The sequence below is a fragment of the Urocitellus parryii genome, chromosome 7, assembly GCF_045843805.1.
Source record: "Urocitellus parryii isolate mUroPar1 chromosome 7, mUroPar1.hap1, whole genome shotgun sequence".
Taxonomy (NCBI): Eukaryota; Metazoa; Chordata; class Mammalia; order Rodentia; family Sciuridae; genus Urocitellus; species Urocitellus parryii.
The window spans coordinates 46,606,188-46,619,686 of NC_135537.1; the positions used below are offsets into that span (position 1 = coordinate 46,606,188).

Consider the following 13,499-nt stretch of genomic DNA (forward strand, 5'->3'; position numbering starts at 1 on the left):
ATATTGATTGTCCTTTAAGAATTTAACTAAATTCTCTTTTAATAGTTTAAAATTTCTCTGAAATATTAACATTTTGATTACTATTTCCTAAATGATACATTGTAGTTAGCATATACTTTATGGTTGAATTTATCACATAATTACAGATTTAAATACATATTTTGTCTTCAAGTTTGTACTAATCCCAATGGGAGGCTTACTATGTTCATTATATTTTAGTCTCTCATATTTGTTTCAGTGTTTGGCATGAATTAGGCACTCAATACAATTTTTAATGATTTATATATAACAATGTTAAATATTCTGAAGTTCTGAGCTACTAATGTTTGTTTACCATGCTTATGGAAGTTCTAAGTATCATATTATGATTTTAGATCAAATGAACAGTATTTTGGGGTTGAAAATGTTGAGATAATTTGAAGCTTTTGTATTTGAAGACATCTGGAATGGTCAAAATAGTGTTTTAAAGTGTAAATTTCATGTGGTATGAAACTTATTTTCAAAATACAGTCTGAGTTGGTATATTCAATCAATTCCTTGCCTCTAACTAGGGAAGAGGAACCAAATGAGATTTTTATATTTCTACTGATATTTTCAGTTTTTAGATACAATCAATTTCCTTCTTCTCACTAAGGATGAGGAAAGAAATGAGATTTTTATATTTCCACTGATATTTTCATCTCTACTTTTGCTACCATCATTTCTGCTTATACTAGAAGTCTTCTAGATATTGTATGAATAAAATACTACTTAATAAAAGCATTGATCAAAACTTATCATAAATAATGGTTTTAAACATCAATTGTTCAAGCAATCAGATATGTTATAGGCTTCTCTATAGAAGGCAAATTATAGTAATTGGAAAGATCCATAGAACATAAAAAATGTATTAAAATGGCAAGAGTAAAAATAGAAGAGCAGTATAATAGCATTATACCTTAAAATAGGCTATTTTAAAATCAAGTTTAACTTTATGAAATAATACTTTTTTGGTTAAATATATAATGATTGCTTACATATACTATATAGTGAAGAGTGAATGACTGCGCTTTATGAATAAGTCTAAGATCATACATAACAAAAACTATCTTGGTGCTGGGTATGTCACTCAATCATAGAGCACTTACCTAGCATGCACAAAGTCCTGTGCTCAATTCCCAGCATGAAATTTAAAAAAAAAAAAACATAATCTCCAAAAAATTCCCCTACATTTTGTGTCACATTTGGAAAGCAAAAATAATATGTCCATTTTTGTTTCAATTTTATATTTAATCTAAGGAGTAAAAGTATGGTATTTTATACAAATGTCTGTAATTAGGATTTACATGTCAGAAATTATTTTATTTAAATTTTTTAGCACTCTAAAAATTGTTGGTATGGATGCCACTTGACCTTATTTTATGATATGATATCTTAAATTAAAGAGACAGAACAAAAAAATACAAAAGAAGATTTTTTTGTCCAAAATAAATATATAAGTATAAAAAATAAGTTATATAAATAAATTATTAGGAAAATGTTCTGCAGAAAGAAACAGAGGTATAAGGGTAATTTGGTTAACAATTACAATGATTTAAAAGGAAAACTTGAACAAATAAAAATTCAATGGTTCATGCTCAAACCACCAGCTTCTTATGAACCAGTATCTTTAATAAATTATTAGAGGATCCTTGAGGTTTCTTGGAATGCTAGTCCAGTGATGGTTCCATTTTCCAAAGCCTGGAATAATTCCATTGTAAAACAGGCAATTTTTCATGGTTTTATCCTAGAAAGAACAGATTGTTAAAAATGATTAATCCGATCATCCCCCAATTTTAAAGCTTAAAGTGGTATTAATAGCTTGAATTCCACATAAAAGCAAATAGAAAAAGGAAATAGAAGACTCTTAGAACTTCTAAGAACAGAACTTTTACTGAAACAAAATTTGTAGAAAATTTAATTTCTACATAATTTTTATTATATAAAGTTATTGCAATGTTTATATCTATGAATTACTTCTCAATGAAGTTACATTTAAGTTTTAAAAACAAGTGTAAGGGGAGAAACAGTAATACAGCATTGAATTTATGAGGCATGCTTTTATTTTCCTATTATTGATATTAAGCAGATAATAAGGAATTATTTTCCCTACTTTAATAACTTGTCAAAATCGTTAAGTTTATATTATCTTCGAAATATGTAACATCTCTCTTTGGGACCTCCCTTACAAACAACCCCCACGTATATAAAGAGGCTTAGATGCCTCTGCTCCTTGAGGTGGTGCCTGCAGTAGCCCTGCAACTTGCTTCTTTCCATGTAATGCAAGGAGATATGAGGGACACCATTCCAGGAAGAAGCTGTGGGAGGCATGGAGTATTTCCTGACTGTCTGTCTTTCTTCTGGTGAAAACAATGCTCTGAGTTCAAGCATGATGCAAACACAAAATCCTATGTTGGGCAATTGGGTGAGCAATGAACTTTTTTGTTGAGAGTCACTGACAGCTTAAGGGTCATTGGTACAATGGAAAAATAAAGCCTAATTGGGATAATGTCATTAGTATTTTAAAAACATATCTTATTCTATACTTTATTTTGTTTATATTGCCTTCACCTATAAAAACAGAGGATAAATTAAAAGCCATAGGGAATAAGTGAATGTATATGGTAAGAAAAAGGAACAGGTTTGTGCTGCTAGCCTACAATGTCACGTTCAACTCTCAAAATAATCCTGAATAAGGAGGAATTTATAATTTCGTTTAGATGAAGACACTAAGGCGGTTTCAATATAAAATTCTAGCTAATTCCCGTGGCTGATGTGAATAATTACATTACAATGTTACTTAAATATATATAATAATATAATTAGATTTTAATTTTTGGAACAGGAACATTTTGCAACTATTAAAACAAATGTCCATGAAACAACTATAAAATCAATAATACTCAATTTAACATTAATTTAAAATATAGTTATGCTGAAACTGTATCAGGCCTTAGAAAAACAGAATGGTTTCTATTGTTAACAGAATAATTTTTTTGTTTTTATTTCAGTAAATTTATAGCATTACATGTAGTGTGTTATTTTAATCTTATACCACATTTCTTCTTTGGAAAGATTAATGTACTTTGTTCACCTCACTTATCCTACTATTAATTTTTTTCCTATTTCAGGGGTATAAAAAGTACAGATAGATGAATGGATAAAGAAAATGTGGCATATATACACAATGAAATATTACTCATTAATAAAGGAAAATAAAATCATGGCATTTGCAGGTAAATGGATGGTGTTGGAGAAGATAATGCTAAGTGAAGTTAGCCAGTCTCAAAAAACCAAATGCTGAATGTTTTCTCTGATATAAAGAGTCTGACTCATAGGAGGGTAGGGAGGGGGGAGCATGGAAGGAATAGACAAACTCTAGGATAGGGCAGAAGGGTGGGAGGGGAAGGGAGGGGGCAGGGGGTTAGCAATGATGATGGAATGTGATGGACATCATTATCCAAAATACATGTATGAAGACATGAATTGGTGTGAGCATACTTTAAATACAGATATGAAAAATTATGCTCTTTATGAGTAATAAGAATTGTAATGCATTCTGCTGTCATGTATTTAAAAAATAAAACCAATTAAGCAACAAGCAAGATTAATACACAGATTTATAATAAAGAGATCTATGATGTCATACAAATATGAATTATTTCATTGAGATCTGAACAGATGGAGCCATGGAACCAGTGTCCCATAGGCTGAAAATCCCCAAATTAGGGCTTTAGATGATAAGTAACAACTTGAGTTGTTCACTTCAAGAGTGGTGAAGCTCAGATCAGAATCCTATTCATCTCCTGCTATAAAACAGAAGTTCTAAATACAGCATAATCCTATTATAGTCAGTAATTCAAAAAGCACACAAAACTTATAATTAGAAAATATTGACTGAAATCTAAACAAGAAGAAGCATTTTGATCAAGAGAATAACAGAGAAATATATCAAACTAGGGACCATGAATAATAGACTCAGACACAGACACCAATAGAAATAGCAGTTTTTTGGAATTAATGTCAAACTTGTTTATATGTGCCTATCTTTTATTTACTTTTCTATATTTGCAAAAGGATTAGGAATAATTTTCAAAAAGATATAACAAAATCAAAGAAGGCCAATAAAGTCAGACAAAAGGACATTTCATAATACAGAAAATAATAAAGTAAGAAAATTAATTTAATAGAAGGCACTGTATTTTAGCACCAAAGAGAATTCTGACTTCATAGGCAGCTATGTTAAAATGGTATTTTACTTTACAAATTTCATGACTTCTATGACTTTACAAAAGAAATCTCTTTATTAAAATATAATCACACAATGGATGGTAAGATATAACATGACTTCAAGAACACATATTCAAGAAAAAGCAAACTGGTCCTAAAATTTACTCTAGCATAGATTATAAAAAAGTAATACTACTCTAGGGGCTGGGATTGTGGCTCAGTGGTACAGCCCTTGCCGAGGACATAAGAAGCCCTGGATTCCATCCTCAGCACCAAATAAAAATAAATAAATAAAATAAAGATATGTGTCCAACTACAACTAAAAAATAAATATGTATTTTTGAAAAGTAATACTAATTTTCCTACATTAAATGTAATCTCTCAAAATTCCCTTCTCTGGACTTAGAGGAATTTGAATTTAGTCATTCTTGGATATCACTTCCAGTCTATTCATAACAGTGTCAATGTCATGGATCTAATGCAATCAGGCTGTTGAGGAGGAACATCTGATCTCTGCAGGGTCATTTATGACATGTTCTGCTTTGAACCTGCTCATCTCTTAGCCCTGGTAACTCCACTGCCTGTGAGAACACAGTGTCTGTGACCCACTCTCTGTAGGTGCATTGCATAGTTAACTCTCTGAAGTGTGCTGCCTCAGTGGGTACTATGAGGGAGCTGGCACATGTCCACTTTCTTTGGGTACATTAAAAAAAAATCATTTTGAAATTTTTTGAGAAGCTCTTTAAATTCTCCTTAAATTTTCCATCATCTACCAACCACAAGAAGCCTTTCTCTATCTCAACTGCTTCTCTGGATTGATTGCTTGGACACCCACTCACCCACCCACCCATTAAAGCCCCAATTTTAAACACAATGTTTCTGGGAGTTTGAAAACTGGATACTAGTGATCTTTATTCTTTTTATTCTTACCATGTTACTTTGTTAGATATACATTTTTCAAAAGGCTAAATCCTAATAAAAATGCTAAGTTCTATTGTTTCTTGTTGGTGTTACATTAGACTTACAATATAGGGTTTTATCATTTATTCAGTTTAGCTCATTGAGTTTTAATAACTGAAGACAGACAAAATGAAAAAATAAAAAAAATTTCCTTTTAAAATTCAGGTATTAGAATATTGTTAAAATCTATTCTCATACTCTCATTCTCTCTCTCTTATAAAATATACATAACATTTATTATTTTAACCCTTTTAAAATGCATAATTCAGAGGCATTATATTGTTGTGTATTCCTCACCACTACTGATCTCCACAATGCTTTAATCATTCCAAGCTGAAACTCTGTACCCACTAACTAATATACTCCTATACTCCCCCCATCCTGGTGAGCTCCATTCTATCTTCTCTCTCTAAATGTGAGATTTTGTGTAAGGGGATTCAAAGGATACTTGCCCTATCATATCTGACTTATTGCACTTAGAACAATGTCTTCAACATTCATCAATGTTGCAGCATAAATCAGAATCTCATTTTCCCTTATGGTATTTTTTTCCTTAGCTGGAAAATATAACTGTGTTTGGCAGCAAAACTAAAAAGAAATTGGAATTAATGAGTTTAGTGGACAGAAAATTAAAGCATATCTTTTTGGAGAGAGAGAGTGTGTGTGTGTGTCTGGGGAACTGAAAGGAAACTGTGGAAGCTGATACTATAGCATATTACATTTCCCCAATGCACTGGAAAATTAATTTGAACACTTTTCAGCACATCTTCTTTTATGGTAAACACTGGACATAGAGCTTTTTTTAGATTTATTGCTTGGTTTGAAAATGGACAAAATCTTTGCAATAGTCACCCTATCCATCCTTTCCTTCTCAAGTTTATGAAAAACAGCAGGTTTTTCTATTAAAATCCTAGTCTTGTGAATCATGTAGGAAGATGTCATTGTTATAAAACAATGAGGATGAAAACTGCCAAGTTAAACACAAAGGGTAAAATCTGTTCACATAGTCCCACACCCTTAGACACTTATTCCAGTGTGAATTGCCTGTGAGTTCTGATGACTGAACTTGGCCCCCCAAACAATTTTTTCTGAGAAGGGCTCAACTTGCTCCAGAAAACGTATCCCTATTTTGCAGATGATTGTGTCTTCTATCAAAAGCAGCAGCTGAAGGATGGTCAAGCCCATAATTAGAAAAGTAGTCCATCTAAGAGAACTGATTTCACCTGCAGGAGAGCGAGACGGTTGTTGTTTTAGATTCTCAAAACCATTAATTTCAAGTAACCAAAGATGGAAAAACCAGGGATCATCAGATGACAAATGACTTTATTTCTCCAGAATATGAAAGAAGTTATTTACAAATATAATTTTTATTCTTTTTATCTTTGAAATATATGAGACAAAAGCATCAATGAATGTCAAATACTCAGGGCAAAATTAAAGCACCCTAAGTATGTGCATAATAATTTTATAGCAATAGATATGCCTTTACCTCTATGCCCATAAAATATATATGCTCTTTAATAGGTATATTGAATATTTAATACATTTTCCATATATACATATAAATATTTGTATATATTCCATGTATACATATATATGCATAAACTTATTATTAGAAAACATATTATAAATTTGAAGATTATCCAGCAGACTTAGCCTTGTGCTGTAAATAAATGTCCATATAACCCTGCCTATATAAAGCAGCACCTGCTAACCTTGTGACTTTTATTGGCTCCCTAGTTATTTATCTGGTAACACCCTGAGGATGAGATCAAAAGGCTTTCTTTTTACCACTAAGGTTAGTGGTACTCTATGTACTCTACCTGTACTCTATGTGTGCCATTTTGTGAACCTGCTTGCTTTATTCTGGTACCTAAGAAATTATTGACTCCAAGAGACCAAACTTGCTTGAATTCCAAGTGTGCATCCTGATTCCAAACTGTAAGTTATGGCTGTCAAAAGATTTCTTTTGTGGCCTGGCTTGGCCCTCTCCATGTTGATTCCTGCTATATGTAATCAAATGTCAGGCTTGGATATCTAGATACAGAATAAATAACAAAACAACAAATCCCAGAACACTGTCTTTCTATATAGACTTTAAACTTTTTCTTCCATTGGGGCTTGAAACACTAATTTTCTCTTCAAAACTTGTAAGAATAACGCACTCTCCATTTCATATGGAGTGATCCCCTAGTGGTGACTGAGCTGTCTATCCTGTTGCCCTGACTGTCATCCCTGAATTTCTCATCCTTTTTTCACAGATAAATGGATACCATCCTTTTGCACAATGAATGCAACTGATCTGTGGATAATTTGGACAGAGGGTATATGATTTAAAACCACTGTTTTAAAGTGTAATTTCTTCAGGCCAAGTGTAATTCCTGAATTACACTTGGCCTGAAGAAATACTTACATCTTTATAGTAGGAATCACTGTGACTGGGGTTTTATATTGAATGAACAATCACAGACTTGTATAGATCCAACATAAGGCATTTGATGGATAATGCAAATTAGCATTAAAATTTTGTTCACAAAGAGAAAAATTAAGTAATTAGAACAGCTTCCTTTGGAATACTTTGAATTATAAATGCTAGTATGCTATGAGTTCAATGTCTTGTTCTAAAATCTAAAGAAAATTCTAACCTTTGAAAGGAAAACATGTACAATAGCTATAAACTTCCACACTTAAGTATTGTAGTTTAAAAAAAGGACAGATAAATCTAGAAAAGTGTCAAAAACAGTTAGCTCTTGGTAAGCATATATTAAATAAATTATAGAACTGAAGAACATTTTAATCTAATATAAAATAGATCAATCTGAGATGCCAGATGACCTTTCTGTGGGTAGAATTTATATGCCCATTTATCCCTACAAGCAATTTAGATAACCTGGTATACATGTGTACTTGCACATACAAATGAAAAAATAAATCAAAAAGAATTGTCACAAATTATCTTATAATAACTAAAGACTCTGGGTTTAGTCTTTAAAAGTTCAACAAGCAAATTCAAGTAATTCAAAGGAAAAAATGTTAGATGGACCCAATATTTTATTTCATAATCTTAGTACTTTACAATGTCTTTTAGTGTACATCTCACAATACAATAAATTTGCTTATTATATGCACATGATTTTTATAATTTTTACATCTCCCATTAAAAAGACCCAGGAAATTTCTAAAATTAGGGGCTGTTTCATTTATATTTACTTCTGATTACTTAGCCAGACACCAAGTAGATTTTAATGAATCCTAGTAATCCTTATGATTTTTTTTTTTGCATTTCAGGAAACAATGAGTCATTTGAATTATTTAGATATGGATCCACTTTCATCATTTGACTAATTAATGTGGGTCTGTGTATCATTTCTATGCTTCGTATTGGAGCTATTTCTATAAACAAAGCACTTGATCTTCAAGGAGCCCAAATTCCTACAAACAGAAGGATCTGATACAATGTTCTCCAAAAGATAGAAAGAAAGATCACGTCAGTTATTCATGTAACCAATTATAGATACAGTTTAATGGATTAATAATAAATATTTCTTTTCATTATAATCTCAATGGTAAGCATAAGCAAATTTTATGATTAAAATCAATAGCTGGTATAAACAAAAAAATAATAATAAGATTTTTGCTTCTCAATAGTGTATTTTATTTCAATCATAAAGACTAGCCTGAGGCACCAGGTCAATTAATATAATACCTTAGTATATAGAGACTTAGGCATAAAAAGTGAAATTTAATTTAGTAGTCTCATGTTAATCATTGAGGTGCAGAAAAGAGCAACAACATAATTAAAGAAAAAGGAAATAGGATTTACAAAGGGAACTGAAGGAACTAGTGAAATATGACCTTGAGAAGAGATACCTAGAAGATATTTAATTCCACTTTTTTAACATTTAAAGGGATATAGATATTATATAGAAATTAGAGCAAAAGAATTGTAAAATGCTAATATGAATGTGAACTAATAATTAAAAATATATGTGTCGCTAGAACACTCAGACACTTTAAATTCATTTTAAATTTTCCTTGTAGAATTACATGCTGTAGGCTCTGGAGTCAAAGATAAAAAATAAAAACTTACATTGGTTGTAACTAAGTGAGGAATATTTTTTTCTCTTGTTGTGGGTATTTTCCTGAGGTTGAATTGTGCTTTTGTAGCATAGTTTGGAGATATTTGATACATTGTGTCTTAAAAGTAATAGTAGTTAAAAAGACAAATGCTGAATATTTTCTTCCTGATATAAGGTGACTGACTCATAGTGGGGTAGGGAGAGGGAGCATGGGAGGAATAGAGAACTCTAGATAGGGCAGAGGGGTGAGAGGGGAAGGGAGGGGGTATGAGGTTAGCAATGATGGTGGAATGTGATGGACATCATTATCCAAAGTATATGTATGAAGACATGAATTGGTGTGAACATACTTTATATACAAACAGATGAAAATTGTGTCTACATGTGTAATAAGAATTGTAATGCATTCTGCTGTCATGTATTTAAAAAATAAAATCAATTTAAAAAAAGAACAGGGATGGGGCAATTGCAATACTACTTGACATTCAAATCTTTATTTTTGTAGTGCTTATAAATATGCATATATCAAAGACATACTCCCTATTATTTGAAAAGTCACATTAAATATTTTGGAGTGAGAATATAGGAGACTAAATTGGTGTTACTTAGCTACAATTTCTTCAAACTTAAATCAGACATAATAATAGCTGCCTTACCTTTCACTGGGTCATGGAGACTCTCCAGTTACCTTCTATAGAAAAAGTGCTTTGAAAACTCTAGATAAATATAATGCTTAATTTTCAATGAAGTAAAGAATATTTGGGGTAATTTTAAAGTTATATAAACAAGATATAAACAAAAAAGAAAGTAATAGTAGTTAATGTTGTTATATTAATTTGAGATGCTTAATAAGTGTAAAGATTCTTTAAAATAAACCCAATAAACTGTAACATATCCCTGCTAACATTAAATGACCAATCCTTGCCCACCAGAACCCTTTCCTTAACTCACAAAACCAGTTAGCCCATGAGAAAGACAAAACTATGGACCAAAACTGAGCCCATATTGTACTTTTATTTTTGCAACTTACTGAATTTTCATATTAAAATTTGAAAATAGACTTGAAAATTAATGTGGAGTGATTAATTCAGATAACTTAAAATAATTATGTTCTCTTTTTTTTCTCTAGGGCTTTTATTTGCTTCAGTTTTTGTTGCGCTAAAATAGATTTCCATGCTGACTCGAAATTTCACTCTGTTTCTTAATAATTTTATTCTTCATTCAATGATTAGATTGTCAACCAAAATCTCTCTTAGTAGAAAGAATTTGAGTGAAGTAAATAGATTGCAACTATTATTGTCTTAAACATTTTTAGTTCTAACTCTTAAAAGATCTCAAATATTTTAAAGTTATGAAGCCAAAACCTTTTAAAAGCATTAGAAAACCTTTTACTCAAATTATTATTCTTTCCATTTCTATATTCAACTTTACATTCTTTGTTTTTCCTTTGTGTTTCATGCTATTCTATTTTATATGGTCCCTATTCGCAAGTGCATTAAAATATACTTAAAAATAGAAAGGAAGGCACATGTATAAAACATTAGCAAATAATAATTCAGAATGTCACCAAGTGGCTAATTGTAAATTATAGCCCATACTCGCTCATTTGGAAAGGGCTCGCAGAGGGAGCTAGGTGCAATCAGGGAATATGTAATAGAGAGTGGCGATTGTTGTTTAAAGATTAAAGAACAGACTCTGTAAATTGGTTGAGGAGTAAGGGAAACACAAAGAAGAGAACTGAAATAGAATTTGGAAGAATAAGAAAACTAAACGAAATAGAATGGTCATAAAGACAAAACCTTGGATGGCAAAAATGAAGCACCAAATGCTAGATGTTTGAGAAAGCCAAACCTTCTCAGAATTTCAAAGGGGTTTAACTAAAGACAGGAATGGCAAGGCTATCTGATAACAGGTCTTCCTTGGTGTAGAGTGTCTAAATAAATATAATAAACAGGAAGCATAAATATCAAATATTATTCATGAGAAAATTTAATTTAAAAGAACCAGCAAGAATAAGTAGAAACACTATATGGCTATGGAAAATCCAGGAAATGTTTTGCTGTTGTTAGGAATACCAAGAAATATGACCCCCAATTTTCTACCTTCTTGATCTTTCTTATTGTGCTATGAAGTCACCCTACCTCTTCAGACAGTAGCCCCTAGTGCTGGTAGAAATGCTCACCATCTCATCACTTCCTTCATCTTCTGGGCAATTTAAATTAAAAGCCAGTTTCCAGGACCAAGTTGGTCATTTATGTTTGTGTAAGTACATAACCTTACAAGATGCCAGGAACTGGTGGTGGGCTGGAGCATTCTTACAGTCCATAAGAGCCAATTGGGTGTATCCCTTCCCAACGGCACATTCAGTGACATTGTGCTGGGAACTTCAAATTAATAAGGATGGACATATATCTACCAGAAAATTGGAAAATGCTACAAATCAAAGGCTTTTTTTAAGAATGTGGGAGTAACAGTCTACTGAATATTGATAACATACCACAGTACACAACTAATGTGTTTTTCCATTCTCTTTCCAATTAATTGTTTATTTGTTCCATTTTTTAGTGAATAAATCAGAAAATGCCCACAGAGGATTTATTTTGCCTTGGGCTGTTCAGCTAGAAACCATGAACCTGAAAACTGGCTTTCTCTTCTTGCTAATGCATGTATAATGTCTACAAATTAGGAAATTTGATGTGCTCCCTCTTATGAGATTATTTTAGTCCATGTGTAGGTGTGTTCTGATATTCCCTGATGGATATAATATAGGGAGAAAAAAAATCAAGGTTGACTTTCACAACAACTCATTGGCAGTAGAACAGACAGTCTGCTAGGACCAATCATCCAATGGCGGGTAACATGGAGATCTTTAACAAGAATTTCTGTGGCAGTTGAACTTGCACAATTGGCAAAACATCCCATATCCTAGGTCGTGGGATAAGAGCAACCATCTTTAGATACAGCTTGCAGAGCTGCCAAGAAACCTTCTCTCAAGCAGATTTGAGGTGACATCCATATAGTTATGACATATTTATTCTGGGCCACCTCAACAACAGAAGCATCTACCAATGGCATGTATGTCATTCATTCATTCATTCATTCAACATAAATACTGAATTTTCATTATGTGATAGCAACATACCTATCACTATCTCTCCCTCACTGAAATCAGTCTAGTATTGAAACTGACAACACACAGGTACAAGTTACTTTATGTAAAAGTATCTCAAATGAGAGAGAGAAAGGTCTTTTAGATAAATGAAAGACATTCAGGAGGGCAGGAGAAGTTGGAAAGAACAAAATTTTTACAATACTACATCTATTTGAAACAATGAGAAATGGACATTAGGAAAAATGGAAATTATTAAAATGTTTTGTTTATTTTACTTGATGAAAAGGAGTCAAGAAGTTGTCAAATTTTATTTTAGAAACAACTAGAATTTAAAAGAAAAAATACTTACATATTTCAACAATAATTTAAGCCTAATACCTTATTATTCTGAAAAATGCAATCACTTATAGGAATAAATCAGAGCTCATTGATTGACAAGAATATGAATGAACTCATAAGAATCAGCTTAGAAAAAAACACAGAATTTGGACTTTATCAAGGCAAAAGCAAACTGCACCCTGCCAAAGGTTGCATCATTGCAGATGATTATGGAGGAAGTTTTACTTCGGTATTAGTCCCACCCACTCTTTGTCTCACTGTTCTCCTCTTACCAGAAACAAATATTTGGAAAGATTTTTCTGAACAGTCCTTCTTACTAAATGGGTCAATGTCCCCTATCTACCCTATACACCTATAAAACAAAAGAAAGAAATACATATGGGCTTAATTTTATACTGTTCTGCAGCTCTCACTTTGGGATTCCAAAGTCAGAGATAAAAACTGAACCTTTTGAAAAGCCATGATTCTTGCTTTTATTTACCTGATGAATCTATGGTTCATTGGAATATCTTTGTCTTATAGACTCTTTTTGCTTGTTTTGTTCGGGTGCTAAGGATTGGATCCAGGGCCTTGTGTATGCTAAGCATGAACTTTACAAATCAGCTACACCTCCAATAACTTTTTATTTTGTGAAAATAAATGCCCTCTTTAAAATCCCTTCCTGACATTTATACTTTCTGTCCATGGTGTGGTGTCTTGTACCACATTCATTTAAACATTAGGCCAGAAATATAAAGAGTGGTTACTACTTTAAAAGACAG

The 13,499-nt window shown here is 31.9% G+C and overlaps 1 protein-coding gene across 1 annotated transcript in view; it reads right to left on the reverse strand.

Moving 5' to 3' along the window:
* Positions 1–1,648: 1,648 nt before the first annotated feature.
* Cnbd1 (cyclic nucleotide binding domain containing 1) overlaps positions 1,649–13,499 on the reverse strand; it is a 417,626-nt gene continuing 405,775 nt past the window's right edge. The window contains exon 15 of the mRNA XM_026384576.2: positions 1,649–1,765. Within this exon, the coding sequence (XP_026240361.2) occupies positions 1,649–1,765 (117 nt within the window). The remainder of the gene's footprint in view (positions 1,766–13,499) is intronic.